This window comes from Myotis nattereri (genome assembly GCF_964212035.1).
Source record: "Myotis nattereri genome assembly, chromosome: 1".
NCBI lineage: Eukaryota > Metazoa > Chordata > Mammalia > Chiroptera > Vespertilionidae > Myotis > Myotis nattereri.
Window position 1 is genome coordinate 91,114,766 of NC_138075.1, and position 21,454 is coordinate 91,136,219.

The 21,454-nt window shown below is 38.8% G+C and overlaps 1 protein-coding gene across 1 annotated transcript in view; it reads right to left on the minus strand.

The window, feature by feature from the left end:
* The window catches only part of SLC25A21 (solute carrier family 25 member 21), a 535,471-nt gene that overhangs the window by 129,176 nt on the left and 384,841 nt on the right, over positions 1-21,454 (minus strand). The window contains exon 3 of the mRNA XM_081094811.1: positions 4,259-4,342. Within this exon, the coding sequence (XP_080950937.1) occupies positions 4,259-4,342 (84 nt within the window). The remainder of the gene's footprint in view (positions 1-4,258; positions 4,343-21,454) is intronic.

A 21,454-nucleotide genomic window follows, 5' to 3' on the forward strand; every position in this document is an offset into this window, starting at 1 on the left:
TACCAACAAAACTTGGTGTTTAGTGAAAAGTGACAGATAGAGTGTAAGGAAAAAACCATGGTATGCCACTAACACCTGGGTGACTTCGGCCAAGTTATTTATTTCTCAGATCTTCAGTTACTTCATACAAAAGACAGACATAATGATGCTATGTTGAGTTGAGAACGGTGCATTGTTGACAATCATGAATAAAATAGTCCCTAGCATAGTGCCTGTACATTGAAGAAAATAAGCACTCTTTTTTTTTGTCTTTTTTGTTTTTTAAGAATATCTTAAGTTCTGTTTAACACGTGTTTTTTTTTCCTCTTCATTTCGGGAGGAATGGCCACTAGGCACTTTCAGGGGAGGGAGAGTAAGGAGGTAGGCAGTCCCAGGTGGTTTTTGTTTGTTTGTTTATTTTTAGAATCTCAATCACTTGTTTTAGAGGAAGGACAAGTATGAAAGAAACTAGGAAAACATCCATGAGAGACTCTGGAACAACTGGAAGTGAGGCATGGTGCATGAATTCACGGTAAACAGAGACACCAGCCACTTTTGGCTAGGAGAGTACAAAACACACCTTATTGGTTTTAAAGGCACCTAATCAACTACGCTAAATCTTTGTGTCTCTCTGGGCTCACAATTATAGTAGATGGACTTGTTATTTATTTTTGTTAAACCAAAGAAAGATGAAGGATCATGGTGACAAAAGAGGTACTCTCAACAGTGACAAATTCCTTTCCTCTGAGTTCTCTCTTCTTTTTTAGATAAAACAGTGATGGCCTCTTTGGTAAAATCTAACTAAACATGATGATTTCATACTATGGAAATCCTTACTCAGAATTTGGAAGGTATTTATTTTTTTTACTTAAATTATTTTCACCTCTGTAAAGCTGGGTTGAAAAACTATGTCTTTAATAGAAGTACTATATATCTATAATTTTATGAAGAAAAAGAATATCAGAAACAATAAAGGGTTTTGGACCTGGTGACTGAGCTATTGTCTCTAGGAAATGTGAATTCTGGGCAGAGAGGTACAGAATTGCAACCCTAAGAACCACTACTTCACTTTCTTACAGAAGGGAGATGGGATATATGTGCAGATTCTAAGTGTCTTAACAGAGTTTAATGTTTTCTAGCGACATAAAAGGACTAGCTTTCAAAACCTTGAATTGGAGGGAGATAGGAAAACCCAGGAGACAGAAATTCTCCTAAATGTGCTAATAGTCAAATGGACTAGTGCTTCCTCCTTGAGGACCACAGACCAAGCTGGTCTCCGTGTACCTGAGTGACAAGAACATCTTTGAAAACTCAGTGCACTCTGAAAGCTAAGTAAGAAAATCAAAAGGAACTGCTTTTGCTAGCAAAAATATTCAACACGGTGTGTGTTTAAAGGCTTTCTTTTCTTTTCTTTTTAACCTTAGGCAATGAAATGCTCTTACTCTGTATCAAACGTAACAGGCAGCTTTTTCTCTTACAAATATTTCCATCTCTAAGAGAGGAGTGTTCTGGCTTTTGGCTAACAGCATGCCCATATCTAACGGCAGTACAGACAGAATGCCAATTTGCTGTAGAAGCAATTACACATACAGACTAGGAAAAGGCCAATTTCACTATGCAAGGACCACACATACTGTATGTTTGTTATATTATTTGATATCAAAGCAAAAACATCAAATTCTTCCTAAAACACACATGAAATGAAGAGCCTGGCTAAGGAACTCCCACATCTAATTCAGAGATATCTGTTACAGCTTACAGAACTTGGCAATGCTGACACTACTGTTTTACTGGAAAGAGACACATTTATTGATTCCATAATACACTATGACTTCTTTACATATATCTTGGGTAAAATGAGCATAATTTTGATACTAATTGCTATAAAACAGGTACACTATCAATGTATGACACTTAGGTATCACATCACCAGTGCAATAGCAAGAACTTGCCAATCCTATGTCACTAGGTGACCTCATAATATTTAATCAGGCATCAAGATTATTACCATAACTTAAGAGGGGTGGTCTATAGTAAGAATTATCATCTCTGTTTCATTTTGAAACATTACGATGTTGGTGTGATTCATTCATTTGTTCATTGTGCAATTACTATATCTACTCACTGCCAAATACAGGCCTCAGGGATACAGAGCTAAATGAGACATGGCCTTTAGGGAAATACATTCTTGAGGTGGGAGAGGGGAAAAAGAAAATGAACACAATAAATCAGGGCAATGCATACTATATTTTATATAGCATATGTAAATAAAGACTCATAGAGAAAGCATGTGGTAGAGAAAAGACGGTCAGAGAGCGTGAAACTGAGGACACCCTGGAATGAGGAGCTGGAGTTTCTTGTGTGGATTAGGGGGTTGGTCCTTCAGGAACAGGGAATAGCATGCAAAGTGTGAGAGTGTGAGAGAGCAGGGGGCTGAAACGTTTGCTATTCCTGGAGCAAATGTGTGAATGAGAAATGAGCCTGGAGAAGAAGGGATGCCACATTGGAAGGGCTCTGCACACCATGATGAAGAGGGCATATTTTCACACATTCCCAGATACTCTAGATAAAATAAAGCAAACAGTATGATACTGGCATAGAGATAGATAAATTAATAAGACAGAACAGGAAGTGGAGAAACAGAATAGGAAAATTAGATGACATGTGAAAGTTTAACAGTGAGTAAAGGATGGATTTTTCAACAACTGGTGTTTGGACAATAGTCAATTATTAGTCAAACCACTTGAAAATAAAATTTAATTCCTATCTACCACATTGCACATGAAAAAATATTCTTATATGGATGAAAGATTTAAATGTAAAGTATCAGAAGAAAATGTTTATAATCTTGGGATTAGGGGATGACCTTCTTTTTATATGTAAATTTGACATCAAAATGGCAAAGCAAATTTTACAAAGCAAAACAGGCAGATATACTCACAATCTTCAAAAAATACAAACTTTTGAAAGGTGTAAGACACTATAGTTGTAAGAAAAATGACAAGTTAGGAAAAATATTCACATTATATGTAATAGCCAAAAGATTAGCACCTACAATAATATGCTGAGCTCCTACAAATCAACAAAAAAAATCACCTAACAGAAAGGGCAAAGGACACAGATAAGCAATTCATGAAAGAAATGATACTTTATGATACAAAAGTATGCTCAATTCCCATTACATCAAAGGAATACTATAGTTTTACTTTTCACCTGTTAGATAATAAGCAAGAGAGGCATGTGAGGGACAGATATGCCAAATAATGGTTATAATGCCCAGGGTTGACAGGGTATGAAAAATGAGAAATCAAACACTAAAGGTATGAAATCATTACGTCCTTTTTACAAGATAATTTGGTAACATCTGATCCTATAAATCCATATCTTCATTTTATAGAAATATATACATAAGTATACACATATGCAAAACTCGTTTTTTGCATATGCAAAACAACCAAGAATATTTACTGCACTGCTGTTCATAAGAGTGAAAATCTGAAAACAAACTAATGGTCCACAAAAAGGATTAATTTAATAAATTGCAGCAGGTAGATAAATAAATTACTATGCTGTTGCTGAAAAGAATATACTGGCATGGAAAGATGTTCATGATATATATTTAACTGAAATAAACAATTAGCAGAACAGTATCTACAGGACAAGCTGCCAAGAGAGATAGTGAACTATAGCAGTTAGCAGCATGGGTGTTGGAATCAAATAGCCCTAGATTTGAGTCCCAGCTCCACTGCTTACCGGATCTGTGAAAATTACTAGCTTCTCTGAGTCTTGGTTTCATTTGTCCACCTGGAATGGTTCAACTAACAGGCTAATGAATTTGACACATCAATTTCTGATGTAGGTCAGTTTTGATCGAATATTTGTAAACCACAATACAAACAAGGACCATGTTTGAGCAATATATTTAAGAATAAAAATAAGGAACTGTTAAGTTTACATATGCCCAGTTATTGAGAACTCTAAAAAGCCTTCATGGCACAAATTAGAAATTGTCCTCTAGTCATCAAACATCAAACTGATGTTTTTATGGTCATTTCTATTGTATACCTCTTCTTTTTATGGTAATTCCTATTGTACACATATATAATTTTCAATCATATTATCAAGAACAACATCAAAAAGTAGGAAGGCACTCCTTTACACATTTTCCCCTAATAAGACTAGGAAAATATCCCATTCAAAATGAGAAAATGTTATGTAGTAATATATTTAATTGCCTAAATATATAACATAGAGTCTATATATGAAGAACCATACATACCCTTCTGTTCGGAAAATTGTTCGAAAGCTGTGTCCTAAGCTTTTGTAACTGTTTGGATCAGTTGAACTTCTCTGAATCTGGAACCTAAAAACAAAATTAAATACACACAAAAGTCCAAGTTAAAGATTTTGCCAAATGTTTTTTCTCATTTTTCATCTTAGGAAACTCAGCCTTTTCAGATTAACCCAAAAATATTATTTTTTTTTTGCTATAGAGTTTATTGATTTATTTTTATATACCATTTACCTTATTTTTGTAACCTTTAAATTATTGTATTTCTCTGTACTTTAATAGAAACTGTAGAAAGAGGTTTTTTCCCATCTGTTGCTCAGCCAGACAGATGCACCCTGAGGCATGCATGCTTTTCTCTTTTGTGAAAAACATACACAGATGTCATCGATTGCTTTAATGGATAATTCAGAAATCTGAAGATGCATGTGAAATAAAGAAGTAGCTCTATTTCTTATCTTAATTAGTGCTCCTTGATGGTAAGTTAAGACAAAGGTTAACAATACAGAGCAGCTAATGTGGCCTAACTTGGATCCTGACTGTGAATTTGGAATTCATTCTGGCAGATAGGGAGGGGCCTGTGCTTAGAGTGAGAGTTGGCACTGCAGTGTGATACAGTTGACGCTCACTCCTTCATGATGGAGCAATTGGTCATTGTGGGTAGTTCAGGCTACCTGGATCTTTACAGAAGTGCAATGCTCTGCATACAATTGGTGCTCAAAAAAGTGTCCCATTTTGCAATGCTAGATTCTTTTTTCTCCTTCTCTTTGGGTATGATCATGCATCTTGGAACTCTAACCTTCAAAATATCGAAGTTTTCAGTATGAGGGTAATTTTGTATTTTACCCTGGGGTTTGTTTCTAAAGAAGAAATTTATGACAACTGTTTTCATTTCCTGACACCCCAGTTGTTCTGCTGTCAGGCTTCTTTAGTCTGCCTACTCCTTGTGTTTAACTTCCTTGTCCCAATTCTGAATTAAGGCCCGTATCCCTTCTGTACTTTCCTCCATAATTTTAGCAAGCATTTAAAAAATTTTGCAAAAGCACCTCTTATATTCTCTAATTTGAGATGTTTTTCTCAGATTGTTGCATTTATGATAGGACCACAACTTCTACTTCTCTAAGAGTGATTTATTTTGTATTTCTAGACCCCAGGGAATTATGTTGAAAACTGATACATATATCACAGAAAAGTGTGAATAATTACTCTGATTGAAGAGGTTGAGCATATGAACAAAACAAGTATATGATAAGATTGGAAAGGATTTTTTAAAGTGGAGAGTTGTTGAATGTGATTGTTTAGGAGACTAGCCATTCTGAAATGAGGGAATTAAGCCTTCATCAGAGTGCTTGGCACATATAAATCCATAAAAAATAGTTATTGCTTCATTGGGTGAATTAGAAAGAGAGCATGGAGGGCAGAACATGAAAGCAACACAATAGTCTAGGTGAAGATAAGAATGTCAGAATATGAATGGTGGCAACAGAAATGTAATAAAAGGGATGAATTTGTTGGGTAATCCTTTTTCTTTTAAAATAATTTTCCTTTTTAAAATAATATATTCAACATGACCCTTTTTAATCCCCCTCAACCTGGCAAGTAATATTCCACAGCCCTAGACCTACCATTGTCAAAGTTTAAAATGCCTTAGATACTCATCTTCATAAAGGTTTTGCTTGCCAAACTTATAAGATTACTAGCATGAAAATTTTAAAAGGTTTGTTTCTAGGCAAGAACCATATCTATACAATTTAAATTGCATGAAGCTTATCAGAAGATAGTGGACCAGGACAGCTAAGTCATTTAAATTAGTCTGGATCCAGATGTGCATCTGGTGTGTGTATAACAACTGGCCTAGAAGACTCAGTAAGCCGTTCTGTCTAGAATCAAGAACATGATCTGGTGTTCAAATAGATGGACCATGTTTGGTATTTCTGAACTACTGCATGTAGATGATAGAACAGAATCTCCATTTCTGATTTGCATATTTGTAACCTATATTCATTGCTGAGTGTGAAACATTTCCTTATGTCCAGTTGGGAAGTCTAAGACTCTTCTCTAATTGTTCTTTTGTTTGTTTAAATATACTTTTATTGATTTCAGAGAGGGAGGAAGAAGTAGAGAGAGCTAGAAACATCAATGATGAGAAACACTGATCGACTGCTTTCTGCACACCCGCTACTGAGGATCAAGCCCGCACCTGGGCATGTGCTCTAACGGGAATTGAACTGTGACCTCCTGGTTCATAGCTTGATGCTCAACCACTGAGCAAAACTGGTTGGGCTAACTATTCTTTTAAGAAAACAACTTGAAAATATTTTGTATATTATAAAAGCATCACATGCTCATAGATTTTTCTCATTTATAATAATTTTTATTGTGTGTTTACCTCTGTCAAATTCTTTTCTAGATGCTTCTCTTTCATATGACCAAGTATTTTAAAAAATTGCCATATGAAATAAAATGCTACAGATTTTATTTTTCAAGAAGCACAATAAACAAACACAGGAGAAAAAATAATTAGCAGTATATCCAAAATGTCAAGTAGCATCAGTACCATGTGCCCAGGTGTTCATCAGAGGGAGCAATTACCACCTCCTGAGGAGGAACAAAAAGGATTTCAAGAAGGAGAAAGGATTTGAGCTGGCCCTGTAGGATTCAGAGATGTGAAAGAGCAAGCTAGGAGAAAGCATGTCAGGTGGTGGGGGCGAGGAACAAAAGCCAGTGAGGAAAAGACCTTTCAAGAGAAATGAGGGAAAAGATCCCAACACAGCAACTGGCAACTGCTAGCTTCCTTCAGGGCAGGTGCTACAGCAGCTGCTGGTGGCATTCAGTTGCTCAGGGTGGGTGGAGAGCTGAGAGGGGTAGAGGAGGGTATTTAGGAGATAAAAGTCAAAGTCCAATACAGGTCATTTGAATTTTTCCTGCTCCTTAGCTGAGCACTTCAGCTAACTCTGCAGGGCCACTTCACAGTTGTGTGCCTCTGGCCCCAGAAGGGACTGTGAGAGTCAGCAGAGGGCAGAGGCAATGCCTGAAAAGTGTCCTGCCGGGGCAGAGGCATCAGCTTGGTCTATGATGTCATGCGCTTGGGTAAGGCAGGCCTTCTGTTGGCTTAAGCAAAGACAAACACAGTACTACAGTTATTTCACAATTAACTAGTTATCTAATCTGGCCATTGGAAGTCTAAGCACTTTACTCACTAGTTGCAATTTCTTTCTTTTTTCAGAATCCAACAGATGGTATTTCCAATCCCCTATTTATTAAGTTGGTAAGAGTTCTTGAACATTTGCTATATATTAGGCATTCCATTATTTGAGGCATTATAAAGAAGTAAGACATAATCCTGCCCTTTATTATTATTATTTTTAAAAATTTATCTTTATTGTTGAAAATACTACAGATGCCCTTCCCCTTTTGCCCCCCCCCCCCACTGACTCCCTCCACTCTGCTCCCATCCCCCATCCCCAGGTCTTCACTGCACTATTGTCTGTGCCCATGGGTTATCCTATATAATAAGAGGCTAATCTGCAAATTGGCTTCTCAACTGGGAGTTCGACTGGGAGTTCAACCAGGGGGCAGGCTGGCCAGCCAACCACTCGCAGTCCCTCCCCCCAGCCAGCCCCACCTCCAATCACTTCCCCCGACCCTGATCGGGGGAAGGCCAGCTGGACCCCACCTGTGCACAAATTCATGCACCAGGCCTCTAGTGCATCCTATATAATAAAAGCCTAATATGCAAATTGACCAAATGGCGGAATGACTGGTGGAATGACCAGTCACTATGATGCACACTGACCACCAAGGGGCAGATGCTCTATGAAGGAGCTGTCCCCAGCCCGCAGGCTCCAGGCCAGCCAAGGCAGGTGCCAGCGGGTGCCTCCCTGATTGCCCTGCAGGTCACCCCACAGAGGAAGGCCACTGGCAGTGGCAGCAGGGGGTGGGGCCGGCAAGTAGGCAGTGCCAGGCCAGCCAAGGCATGTGCCAGTGGAAGACCCTCAATCACCCTACTGGTCGCCCCACAAATGAGCCCTGATCGCTGGCCAGGCCTAAGGACCCTACTTGTGCACAAATTTCATGCAGCAGGCCTCTAGTGTATATATATATATATATTTTTTTTCTTGGTTAATCTCTTTTTGCCCTCCTTACCTTGCTCCCCTCTGAGTTTCGTCAGTCTGTTCCATGCTTCCATTTCTCTAAACTTATAGGTAAGGTGAAGGAGTTAGGTGCAAATAGATGATTACTATATGCAAGGAATAATGTTTAGGAATAGTGTTTTGGAATATCAGATGTCAGCCAATGAGTTTTATTGATACTGAATTAACACTAGTATCACTCTTATTGGAGATGATCAATGGGTGGACTGTGGCTGACAGAAAACAATATGACATAGAGACACTGGACTAATGAGGAAAAACAGGAAGGTTATCTTTGGGCTAAATATCTGTGATTAAACTTTCCCCACCCACATTAGAGCAGGCAGCAAAGACAGTCAGTGGAATCCTTGAGGAGGGTTCCATTTAGAAGCTGACTGTCTGATGAGTGATGCTATGCTAATTACAAACAGGAGTGGCAACATCAAAGCAACATTACATGAGGAGCGTCCACAACAGCCTTGTTGAGCAATGCAAGAGGCATGGTAAATACTAATTCCTCAGTAAGGTCTATGCACCACTCTTTACTGCTAAAGCAGCTGGAGGTCCCATTAAACAGGCTAAGGCAAGAATAGCTGTCTCTTCTATTGCACATTTCACATACTGCGTGTCTACACTCTTCAGAGAAAGTACATGCAGTATTTAGTTCCACTGCACATGGCTTATTGTGATCACAGAGTTATCAGTTCTTCTAAGGAATCTGTTTCAAGTTGATATAATTACAGTGCATTTTGGTAAATCATGTAAAACAGCAATTTTCTTCTTCCTCTCCACTACATTTCAGCAACTTAAAAGGTCTCTCTCTTGGACTGAAGTTTTACATCAGCATGCTCCAAGCTGCATTCTGTGCTAACAAATTCTCTCTATGCTTGAGGAGACAAATTTCCAGTTACGTAATCCAACTGTTTGTAAAATTACAAAGGCAAAGCCACACCACACTTGATTATAGTTAGAAGAAAAGGTTGGACCTCTCCCTGGTCCTAAGAAAAGCAGTTTAGACATATCTGGAACCTCCATATGACTAACTTCTTCTATTAGAAGGAAAAATTGCTGCCAAACTGGCAAATTGGACCATGAAATATAACACTTGAGAAATGTTCAGTGCCTAACATCGGTCAGAACCAAACACAAGGGAAGGAGTGTGGCTCAAAGCCTCCGTCCCATTGCCCAAGAGCCAGCAATCCCACCGGCTGCCACGCCAGGGCACACAGTACTGCACACCCTACAAATGGGAGGGAGCTGCCCTATCAGGGCAAGGAAAGGCTGCTCAACATTAACAAAAGCATATTTTCAAAACCAAAGAATGATCTCACTTACTAAAAGGATTTTCTCTAAGCTGGTCAAGAATCATGACTACAGCATTTCCCACTGACTTAACTGTGTGCTTAGTCAGTGGTACCAAATTTTAAACTAGTCTGTTGTTGATTCTCAGCACAGTTAGAAGTGCCACTTTAGGCCAGCTTGGTAGAGCACTTCTTAAGATATGGCCATAAGAAAGGCATGTATGTAAGAAGTAAAATGGCTTTGCTGCCTTAGTAGCCATAGGATGAGGTTGTCTGAAAATTCCCAAATTAAAAGTAATTTTGTAATCTATCATCTTCTTAAAAAATACTGATGATGTCAGATGGAGTCCATTCTTGGCTTTAGGACACACACACACACACACACACACACACACACACACACGTATATATACATGTACATGTAATTTATAGATTTGTATGAAGAGCAGCAATTGAGTTGCAAAAAGTCAGATTAGAGTAGGTGATGAGATTTGTCCTGAAGCTATTTTTGCATGGTATGTACTCTGCTTTTTACTTAGTCTGTAGGATTAACTGTGGAGCTTTAGGGTAGGGAACTGATGGAGATTTGGGAGGCGGGGCTGGTCCAAGCCATCCCCTGATACTGCCATTAATCCTGAGCAAAGCAACGAGATAGGTGAAGTTTATTTCTAGATCATTCCCAAATCATTTTCCAATTCAAGAGTATTTTTGTGCTCTGTCCTACCTTCCCCTATTCAACCCTGCACTCAGAAAAGCATTCCCATCAATCATTTATCCTTCTGTGGCTTTTAATTTGATAGACTGTTTCTCAGAACTCATCCCGTTAAAGGGATTTCAGCTAACAAACACAAGGTAGGAAGATTTGGTTTTGTTTAGGATGGGGATGAAAGGGACCTTTACCACCCAAGGTCCTAAAAGCATTTTTTTTTTCCTGAGTGGAATTTTATGTTACCATCATGCACTGGGCTTCATAAAAATAACACCTTTGTGTCAAAGGAGGTGAGGCACTTTGGGGACCTGAAACACAGACTAGGAGTCACCGGCTATAATTCCAATGCTGCCACCAATAAATAGTAAACACTGGTAAGATTGTAATTTAATCTCATTGCCTTTCTCCTAGCAGTAAAATGGGACAGCAGACATTAGAGGACACTTAGATTTTGAAGAGACAGGGACACACAGACTTAATATTTGAGTTTGTTAGCCATAGGAGAGAAGAGACATTTTATTTGTCTTGTAAAGTCCAAAGGTCCATATTTTATAGGGGTGGAGCATGCTAATAAAAACTGTACACTGACAATAAGTGGTGATGAACCTAATGAAACTCCCTGCAGAGATCTTTGTAAATGTGTACGAACAAAGATTATTAGTAATTACCAGAATGTTACACGTGCTCCTTAATAAACACTTAAGAAACCCACTAATGAGTCAGAGATTAACAGACTAAAGGTTTGCAATTACAGACACATTAAAAGGATCACTGTAGGAAGATTAAATAAAGATTTTAATTCACTATAATTAGCCTATCTTACCAAATAAGATGCTACTCCTAAGGGGTATGTTTGTTTTCTTGCTGGTTGATTGAGCATGGCCTAAGTCAGGCTGAACGTGCAAATACATGCCCGAGATTGGGAAACTTAGGTGCACACCCCTAACTGACAAACTTTGGGGAAAGGCCCTGGAAAGCACATCTTTAGAAAAATTCCCACCATGTTTATCTGTTTCCTGAACTCTGAAGGGTAACCAGTGAGGCTTCCCCAAAGGAAGAAACCCCTGTCCACACGAAGGCGGCCCGATGCCTGGCAGGGGTGAGGCCTCTGAGTCTGCCAGCCCTGCAGAAAGAGCACTCACATGGTGGGGCGGTGGGGCGCTGATTTTAGAGACGATTCTGTCAGTTTTTTTCAGTAAGTGCTAGAAAGGAAGATTTCCTTCTAAGTTTTCTCTACGTCCACCGTTTTATTGTTCCAGTGTTAAGTACCCGGTGACTGTGAATGGTAATTAGAAAAACAAAACAGTTAGCTGGTATTTGTTTTATTTCAGACTGATACTAAGCCATGACATTGCCTTAGCAACGGCGAGCACGAGTCCTTTCATCACATTGGAAGGGTGTGGTTTACAGTGCCAGACAGATCTCTGCCTCCACACTTCCTGAGCGACCCTCTGCAGGCAGAGTGAGGCTAAGAGTTCTGGGGACCCAGATCTTGCCCCTAGAAGGGAACAAACATGTGAGGGGCAGGGAGGTGTTAGTAAGCAATTATAAAATAAGGCAGAATACAAATATTAACTAGAGATCCCAGGAACTTGGTTTGCCTGCGATTTAAGCATTGCCTTCACAGTCTGGGCCTGGCATAAGTTAACACCACAAAACAATGCTAACAAATCTACAAGCATCTTGAGTTTGGCTGCGCCCTGGCAGTGAGCGCTGACTGAAGTTCTAAGCTGTACTCAGACAGGGTTGGCTGTTTATCCAATTATTCTAAAAATCCAGGGAAAAGAAAAAGACTTTTCCTGATTGTTGCTCAGTCATCTTCCTAGAAGCATCTCTTTATAAAAGAAACAGAAACCTGTACCTGGAAATAAATAATAAATAAATAGATGTCCTTTGCCTGTTTAAAGTGTGAGCATCTTTACTCGATGTAGGCAGGGCTAGGTGGGTTGGGCTATGCTTTGACTTAGTGTTTATGATATTGTAAAGGAGACCAATAAATTTCTCTCCATGATTATAAAACAGTTTATAATTTGAAGAACTATGTAACCTGGAGTGCTCTGTCAGCCTAGATAATTACTACAGATAAAGTAACAACATCTTGGCAAGGCCACAAAAGCAAGAGAAATCTGTACCATGTAATTTTGAACAAGTTTTTTAACAAAGCCTCAAACATATTATCTCTCTGAAATATCAGATCAACCCAGATAGACTAATTACACTTTAAGTAATTTCCTGTGATCCTAGACACATCTAATTGCAGTCTCATTTCATAAGCCAAGGAGATTTAAAGTCTGCTATTCTGTCACTGTACATTTCACAATTTATACCTTAACAGTATTTAAATAACCTATAGATGGCCCATCATTTTGCTAACCATTTTGTGACAATAGACATTTACCTATTTGTCCCTGATTATTGTGATAAAATAGGTCTAGTTTTGTGCATCTTACATAATTATAAGACATATAGTATTTCTAGTATTTGAATCTGCATAAAATTTGACGTTGTAAAGTGAATCATGATAAGAGACTTTATTCTACCATCTGGCACAAGTTCTTCCAGTTGTGTATATTACTTGTGGGATAATAGCTAAGTGTACTGACATATAATTTTAAAATCTATTTTAATAGCAATATGCTGGTTAACAAGTTAGAGACAAATGATCATTAGAGATTACAACCTAAATCTAATAATGTTAAACCACAAGTAATAAAATAGGCTAATTGAAATAGTTGTATAATTAAAATGCTCCAAGCATAAACTGGTTTCAATTAAACAAAAGCTTGACTGGCATGACTCTCAGACATTTTGTTTTGTGAAATGAATGTGACATTATAAACCTATACTTAATATTAGATGAGAGTGCTGCCACTCTTTGAATGTACACATATGCATTATATATACATTCAATTAAATTTACATTTAATGTCAACAAATGACCTCACATCCAGATGCAGCCACCTACATTTTCCCAAGTGCACTGGGATATGGCTGGCGATTACAGTGGTTCATTAGTATGAAACCAACTTGTGTGTGGGAATGAGGGAAGGATGGCTCACATATCGGAAATGAAACCCATTATCTAGGCAATGAGAACAGAGAGAGCTACATCAACTTCATCAATGAAATGTTAAAATGATAATAGTCATGACAAGTATCAAAGTTTTCCCACATTCCCAAAATAATTAGTTTTTAAAAACTTGAACTTCTCCCCCAAAAGAGAAAAGTTAGCTCTATTATTTCTCTCTCTGATCCTCCTCACCTACCTCCTTGGGTGCTAGCAATCACCAATAGCACCTATTGCCCGGTGACAAGAACCACACAACATCATTCTTACCCGTTCAGCATCAGCCCGTTGCTCAGGATGAGATTGAAGTTCTTGATTTCTGGCCTCCATAAAAGATTTCCAGGGTATTAGAAAGCAGAATCCTCTTATTGGCCCTGGGAACTCGGCCACCTCACAGGAATTAATTCTGCACTAGAAACCCTCGTCCAGGGTCCCGGTAAGGAAGCTGCCAGAGAGCACATAAAGTCTCTGGAGACCTACCGTACCATTCGACGTTTTCACTGATCAAATATGCCTGTTTTATGGCTCAGCACTAATAAGGAACAGTACTTTCAATGATGTCAAAGAAAGGACAACTAAAAAGTGAGTTGTTTCTTTGTATTTTTAAGCATAAAAGTAAAAGTAAATAAACTTGGCTAATAAGGAAGAAGACATGCTTAAGTCTATCATAGTTGAGGGAAATTTCAAGGAACGTTTTCATTGTTATATCATGATTGACCTCATAAGTTACCAAGATTTGGATGAGTTGTTATCAGTTTTAAATATGGACACAGTTTTCAAAAGCATTTCATAGGTGGCCAGAACCCCCAAAGACAAAGAAATGGTAACCATCTTGCTTAGTTGTAAATCACTTTTAACTTTGAGAGCAGTTTTACACAGATGATCTCATTTCAGGTTCCCCTTAGTTTCACAGTTCCTTACATTTGTAGGGCTAGAATCACTTGAAAAAGAAAAAGAGGAAAAGCATCAGATTGAAGTTAGAAAGGCATTAGACTAGAGGGAATAGGTTTACTGAAGCCTCTCAGCTGTACTGCAGATTTGTCTCTCTAGTTCAGTCAATGACCAGCAGAGTTGGTTCTATCAATCCCAGCTGTTTTAGTTGTCAAAAAGGGAATCTGTTACTTGCACATCAGGCAACTACCTTTGAGGTTTATCCCTGGAACTCTAAGGAAATCAGCCCTGAATGAATTGTGCTGGAGGGAGCCAGGTTTCAGAGATGCGCCAATGGTGTTCATTTACTTTGAGCTGTCACCGGCATGTGTATGACTGTGGATGGAGAGAGATCTCTTCATGGGGAGGCAGGATGGACATCTTTGTAGAAGAGTTTAGATGCCCTCTTATTTGAAGAGCAAAAGACCTCATGTAATTCCTTTCAGCCCTCTCATTGTAGAGACTGGGTTGATACATTCTGGACCTTTCCAAAAATATATTTCTATATTTATCTAGCACCTATTTTGTGGGTTTATTTATTTTCAAATGTTTAAATACCTACTGTGTGACTAGGGAACGTCCTCAAAGCCAATATCAACTAATGAGCTTTATAAATTTCTCTGTCTCTGTCTCTCTCTCTCTCCTTCTCCCTCTCCCTCCCTCCCTTTCTCTTTCTCTCCACTAAATATTTTGATAATGAGTATTCCATTATGTCATGAACCCATGCTCAAAAGAGCCCCAGCAGAAGGGTGTGTTTTCCTTATTATCATCAAATAACATACTAAAAATAATTAAAAGTCACTTAGAACACTGGCAACCGAAGAGATGTGTGAATTATTCCCACCCAGGAGCAGGCTTAACTTGTCTTCAGAACTTGTACAGAAGACTATGCTTTGATAATTAACCAAATGTTTAATAAAAAAAAACCCTGATATTTTTGGCAGAATTACAGGTGGGTACTTTGGCAGGTAGCAAAGCACTATAAGACAGTTCAAGTCATTTAATTTTATAAAATGCTGATCTTAATCCAACTACCAGCTTTTATCTGAATGTAACCTTGCATTTTAGAATGCAGTTACCATAAAAACAAACAAACACAAAACCCTCTTTGTTCTACTAATTAAGATGCAGATATTTGGATATCTTGGTTAATCTAGGTTACCTAAAATCTTAAAAACTAAACATAAGACATTCATTTAAAATGAGACTCAAGTAAGAAACTGGTAGTGAATACATAAGATTGAACTTTCTCCTCCAAACTATTGCTAGAAGAGTTTCGGTTGTGCCCAGTAAAACTCAGTGCACTCTCATTCAATTAATCATCAAATAAGTATGAAGGTTAGATTTAAACCTTTATCCTCTCCCTTCACAAGTAAAACCTTATCATTGAGTATAAAAGAACAAAACATGTTTCGAAAGTGGAATTTACAGAGAACTCAAGCCAACTACTATTTGAGTGGCTACTCTGTACAGGCACTTAGATTTTACACTCTGCTTTATGAAGACATCAACCCTCTTCCAGGAGTTTGCATTCTAATAGGAGACAAACAGGTAGCATTCCAGCATTAAAAACAGGCAATTCTTCCCAGATTTGTCATATTCTTGCTTGTCTCCTTAGATAGTACACAGGGAACCCAACGTAGCATTTTTATAGTGCCTGAGGTTGGTAGGGACCTTCTGAATGGGAGTTACCCTCCTGTGTTATTGTTACACAGCTTTCTCCTGGGGCCTGGCAAGGCTTGGGCAGGCCAGTCTGTACTTTAATGGCCTCACAGTGTTTTGCTGATTGCTTTCCCTGTATGGTTTTGTCCTCCATGCCCCTAAGCCATTTTCCCTGCTTCCCTCACCTCTTCCCACTCTTTCCTGCATTCCTCCTATGACCTGTAATCAGTCTCTCATGACCAGCAGTGAACTGAGGACCAGACAACCAGCTTGGTCATGGCTCTTAGTGAGGGCCTGAGGGGTCTACTATGAATCAGGTCCATGAGCATTAGTGTTTGGCCTTTGCAGCATCGATTTTGGCTGTTCAGAGACCGTCTCTGCATGTGTTTTGTTTCTCAGTTCTGTGCCTGAGAGCTGAGGTTCTGAGAAAAGTGGTCTGGCTGAGTCTGAACTTTCTCCGAGAATGAGCTGTTCTGAGAGAAGGGAAGAGCAGACAGCCTCCTTTTCCCTGGTGTCTTCTCCCCTGGGCTCTGTGGTCCTGCTCAGGTACAGCTCCTCAGGCAGGTGGAAGGATGACCCTGCGTATGTGCTGCTATCCCTTCAGGATCTCTCCACTTCAAGGGCTTAATAAAGAGTCCTTTATTAAGAACTAACTTATAGCTTAGGATGAGGGTGAGGAGGATGCCACAAAGCACAGCTGCCGTCAGCCATGACGATCCCTTCTTCATTGTGTCCCCCTATTTGTTTAGTGCATTCCATTTCTGTTTGATTCTGCAAACAAAACGCCTTTCCATGTTTTTGTGTTTGTTTTCTTCCCCATGGACTGTGTGGTGTCTATTATTTAGATTCTCATAGATGCATGTTTAGTTTGAAAATTTGAGAAAAATGTGAAAATGACTCTTGAAAAACCTAAATATTTCTAGAATTGTGACTATATCACTGTGGTTTTCTGTTGGTTCTGTTATTATCCATTTTGGGTGGAAGAGAGAGAGAGAGAGAGAGAGAGAGAGAGAGAGAGAGAGAGAGAGAGAGAGACGACTGCAAAGGATTCTACTTCCCAGTAAAAATACTTTTGGAACTGCTAAGCCCACTCTTACTCATGTGCATTAGGTCAAATTTTGGCAGAAATCATGGAACAGCTGCAATTCCATACTTTGAATTGTCTCTTTAAAAAAATCTTCATATAATTTATAGAATTGTTGGCATGTATTCCCTATTTTTTCATTCCCTTGAATGTAGACAACTTGGGGAAAAAGGATTGGAGAAATAAGTATTTTTATGGTTTAGTCATTATATTCACAACTTTAAATATGCAATACCAAGAGAGATTGCTGCAATTAAGATAGATTTAAATAGATATTTTTAGTAATATTACTTGTGTCAGATTGAGTTTCAAGAGAATTAAAATGCTATGCAATTTCTGAATGTTTTTATGACTTAAGAAAATATTTTTCCATAGGTAAACAAGTATACAATTAAAGATACCAGACTTTCAGATACAAATAAGATAAAGAATTTTTTTAAATCCCAAATTTGAATATTCTAGAAATATGAGGCATAAACAGATACCCTTTTTGCTATATCGCAATACCTACCTTTAGCTTCACCAAGGGCTTTAATTGCTAGAACTTATATGTCTCAAGGTGATACAGACTGGAGGGATGGAGGGGGCTATTAGAGAGAGCGTGTGTGGCAAAGAGGTATAATGAGTTCTCCTGGGACTGGCACAGAGGAAAACCACCAGAGACTGTGGTGGAAGCGATAAGTCCACCTCAAGCCTCCTGATCCCTTTTCCGTTGTGTGAAGTTGATGCTGGGAGATACCTGCACAACCAGGTAGTGAGTAGATCCCCAGCCCCCATACACCCAAGTGCAGGTAATAGTTTCTTTCAACGGAATCTAACTGAAGTAGTGTATTTCATTTCTAGAAGGAGGCTTTTAAAAAGTAAGTGGGGCTTCTCCATTCCCTCTCTTGTTCTACCTGCAAGATGAACTTTGTAAGGTACATTTTACATCAAAACTAGCTACTTATCACATCAGCTCTGCATCACCTGCAATAAGGAAGCTCTAGTGGGTACAGAGCCACAAGATGAAAGGAACCTAAATCACACACTGAGGAAAACTTCCTACCCTGGAAATACTCACATTGGACTACTATGTGAGTATATTTTATTGGGGTAAACCACTGGAACTTAGGGGGTTATTTGCTACTGCATCTAGATTTGCCTTAACTGATCCAAGAATCAAGAATGTCCTGTCTCGGCCTCTCTCTGCAGACCAGTTCCTTCTAGTCACTTGGCTTCCTGACCTCCCTCCCCCCCCCCCCACCCCAACACACAACACTGACTTTGACAGAGTAACCAGCCTCAGTGTAATATGACACAAACCTAATACCCACCATTTACTCCTTTCTGCCACCACGCATGCCAAATAGCTTCCATTTGCTCCTCGAGGTTCACTCTCTCCTCTTTCCCACCCTGTTCACTGCCCTGAGAGGTGATCTGAATGGATTACATCAAAAGACACCTGTGTTCTCTGCCTTCCAGTTAGAAGTGGTCAATGAAAAGCCCTGGCAGGTGACAGGAGTATGTGGTATTATTTGTCTGGCTCCTTCCTGTGAGGCTTCCTCAGGCTTGTCTCTGTCCCCAGAAGTTCACTGCTCCTCTTAAGCAGCCCTTCTCTTCACGACTTTCATCTTTCAAGTTCTGGTAACCTTTCCCTTCACACATGCATTTGAACTCTGAGGTACTGGCAGCTTTATCTCCTGCTGCTGGTAGCCCCAGGATCCTGAGTTCTTCCTTCCTATTTCCTTACACCCTGCCCATACCTACCTTTGTAATAAACCCATTTATATACACTCTTCAAATCATCCTAATTTGAGAGTGTCCCCTGTTTTCTGTAGGTTTGCTCACTAAAAACCCATATCACAGTTAAAATTCTTTAGGGAGTCAGCTGTCTCCCACTGGCTCACTTAGTCATGCTCAGGGGATGGAGTTATTGTGCGAACGGGGCCAGCAAGCCCACTCCTTCAGGCCAGACTGTGAGTCATGGCAACTTACCCAGAAGGAGGACATTTGCAGGCACCTCAAACCTTGCCTACCAAAAAATACACCTTCATTTTTCCTGGCAAAGTTTCCTTTCTTTCACGCCTCATCTCTCTGATGGCTGTCATCTGCTTTTGCATCCCTGCCCCCAGTGGTTTGCTTCACCACAGAGAGAGAACATATTGCTTTCTACGGGACTGTGCATTGTATACGGTGCATAATTCTTCTATACCATGTAGAGTCCAAGTCTTTACACTTAGAAACAGGAATGTTCACAAAAACAAAAAGAGAGGAAAAGTATAAATAAACATAGAATCATGTTTTTGCTGTGTTATTTCTTTGGGGGGGGGGCGGGTACATATTTGTGCCTATCTGGATATGCCATGGATATGTCATATAGTATTTGCATTCAAAGAACTAATCACAAAGTTCTCTTTAACATTTATTTGATATTATTCACATTGTTTTTACTGCCATTAGTTCCCCCCCCCCCAAAAAAAAGATGCTACGTAAGCACCCAGATGTATGAAAATTATTATTATACCAAACATCTCAACACCTTCACTCAGTGTGAAAAGTGTCTCACACATGGGGGCCAGGCAGTTTTGATAAAGTGTCTAACCTGAGGCATTATAAAGATTGTCTCTGAATATCCAGGTACAGAATTCAAGAATCCCATTTTTTAAGGGTTTATTGTCTCTAAATATTTTTCCTAGTATATTAGAAAGTCTTTGGTAATAACTGTTGACCCTTTTTCTTCTTTCAGAAAAAGGGGAACTAGAAAACACATTCATCCCCTAGGAGAAGATAAAATGAGGGGAAAATATATTTTTACTGTTTAGTTTTAAAATTTCATGTTTTATATAAGCTATAATAAGCTTAAGATAGAAAGTTATTTTTCCAAATTAATATATTCGTAAGGAATATTACCATTGCCCTTCACCATACATAGGAAACCCACACCAACCCCTCCTCAATATCCCACATCATCAATGTAACGACTTGGGATATATGCAACAGCTTAAACTTACCAGGACTTCATGATGAGATTCAAAGAGGAGGGTGGTATCTGGTTTTGGGGTGTTTGTTATTGTTGTTGTTGTTGTTTTAGTCAGAGCTTGTTCAATTAGCCATGTTCTCCTCTCTCCCACACTTCTGCCCTTTCCCTATCAAGCCTCCCAGCACACACACGTGCACAGCTAAAACCAGGGAAATAAGTGCACTTAGAATCAGTCCAATGACTGGTATAGCCACTATGAAAAACAGTCTGGCAGTGCCTTAAAAAATTAAGAATAGAGTTACCAAATGGCCCAGCAATCCCTCTCCTGGGTATCTACCTGAAAAACGTGAAAACATTTATTCACAAAGATATATGCCCCCCTGTGTTCACTGAATCATTATTCACAGTGGCTAAAGTGTCCTTCAATAGAGGATTGGATAAAGAAGATGAGGTAAGTATACACACTTGAATACTACTCATCCATAAGAAAAGATAAAATACTGCCATTCGTGACAACATGGATGGACCTTGAGAATAATATGCTAAGTGAAATAAGTCAGAAAAAGCTAAGAACCATATGATTTCACTCATATATGGGTATAAAACTGAAACTCATAGACACAGACAACAGTAGGGTGGTTATCAGAGGGAAGGGGTTGGGGAGTGAGGTTAAGTAAAGGGGGACAAATATATGGTGATGGAAGGTGATTTGACTTTGGGTGGTGGGTACACAATACAATATACAGATTATGCATCATAGAACTCTACACTTGAAACCTATATGATCCTAATAACCAATGTCACCCCAATAAATGTAATAAAAATTAAAGGTTAAAAATGCACACCAACTATTTAAATAAATAATATTTTAATTTTATGTTGATATTAAAAAAAAGAAAAAGGAATCAGTCCAGCACAGAAGCAATTTCTTTACTCTGATTTCTACCGCATCAGTAGAAAGCAATTTGTCTTTATTTTATCACATTTCTTCTAAACAATAACTACATACAAAAAGACTGTTAAAATAGCACTAGAGCTTTGTGTGGAATCCACAAAAGCTTAAAACTGCACCGTCCAATGTGGTAGTCACTGGTCACATGTGGTTAGTGAGTAGTTGAAATGTAGCTAGAGCAACTAAGGTAATAAATTTATTTTAATTAATTTAGATTTAATTTAAAAGCTCAAGAAGTGTAAAACCTTTTCCCATTAAACCTAACTTCATCATTTTGCTAGGACTAAACTTTAATCCTTGCAATCCATAAGAAGTATTTGAGTACGCATGGACTTTTTTACTTTTAAAAATGTGGCTAATAGCATATATGGCTCACAATATGTTTCTATT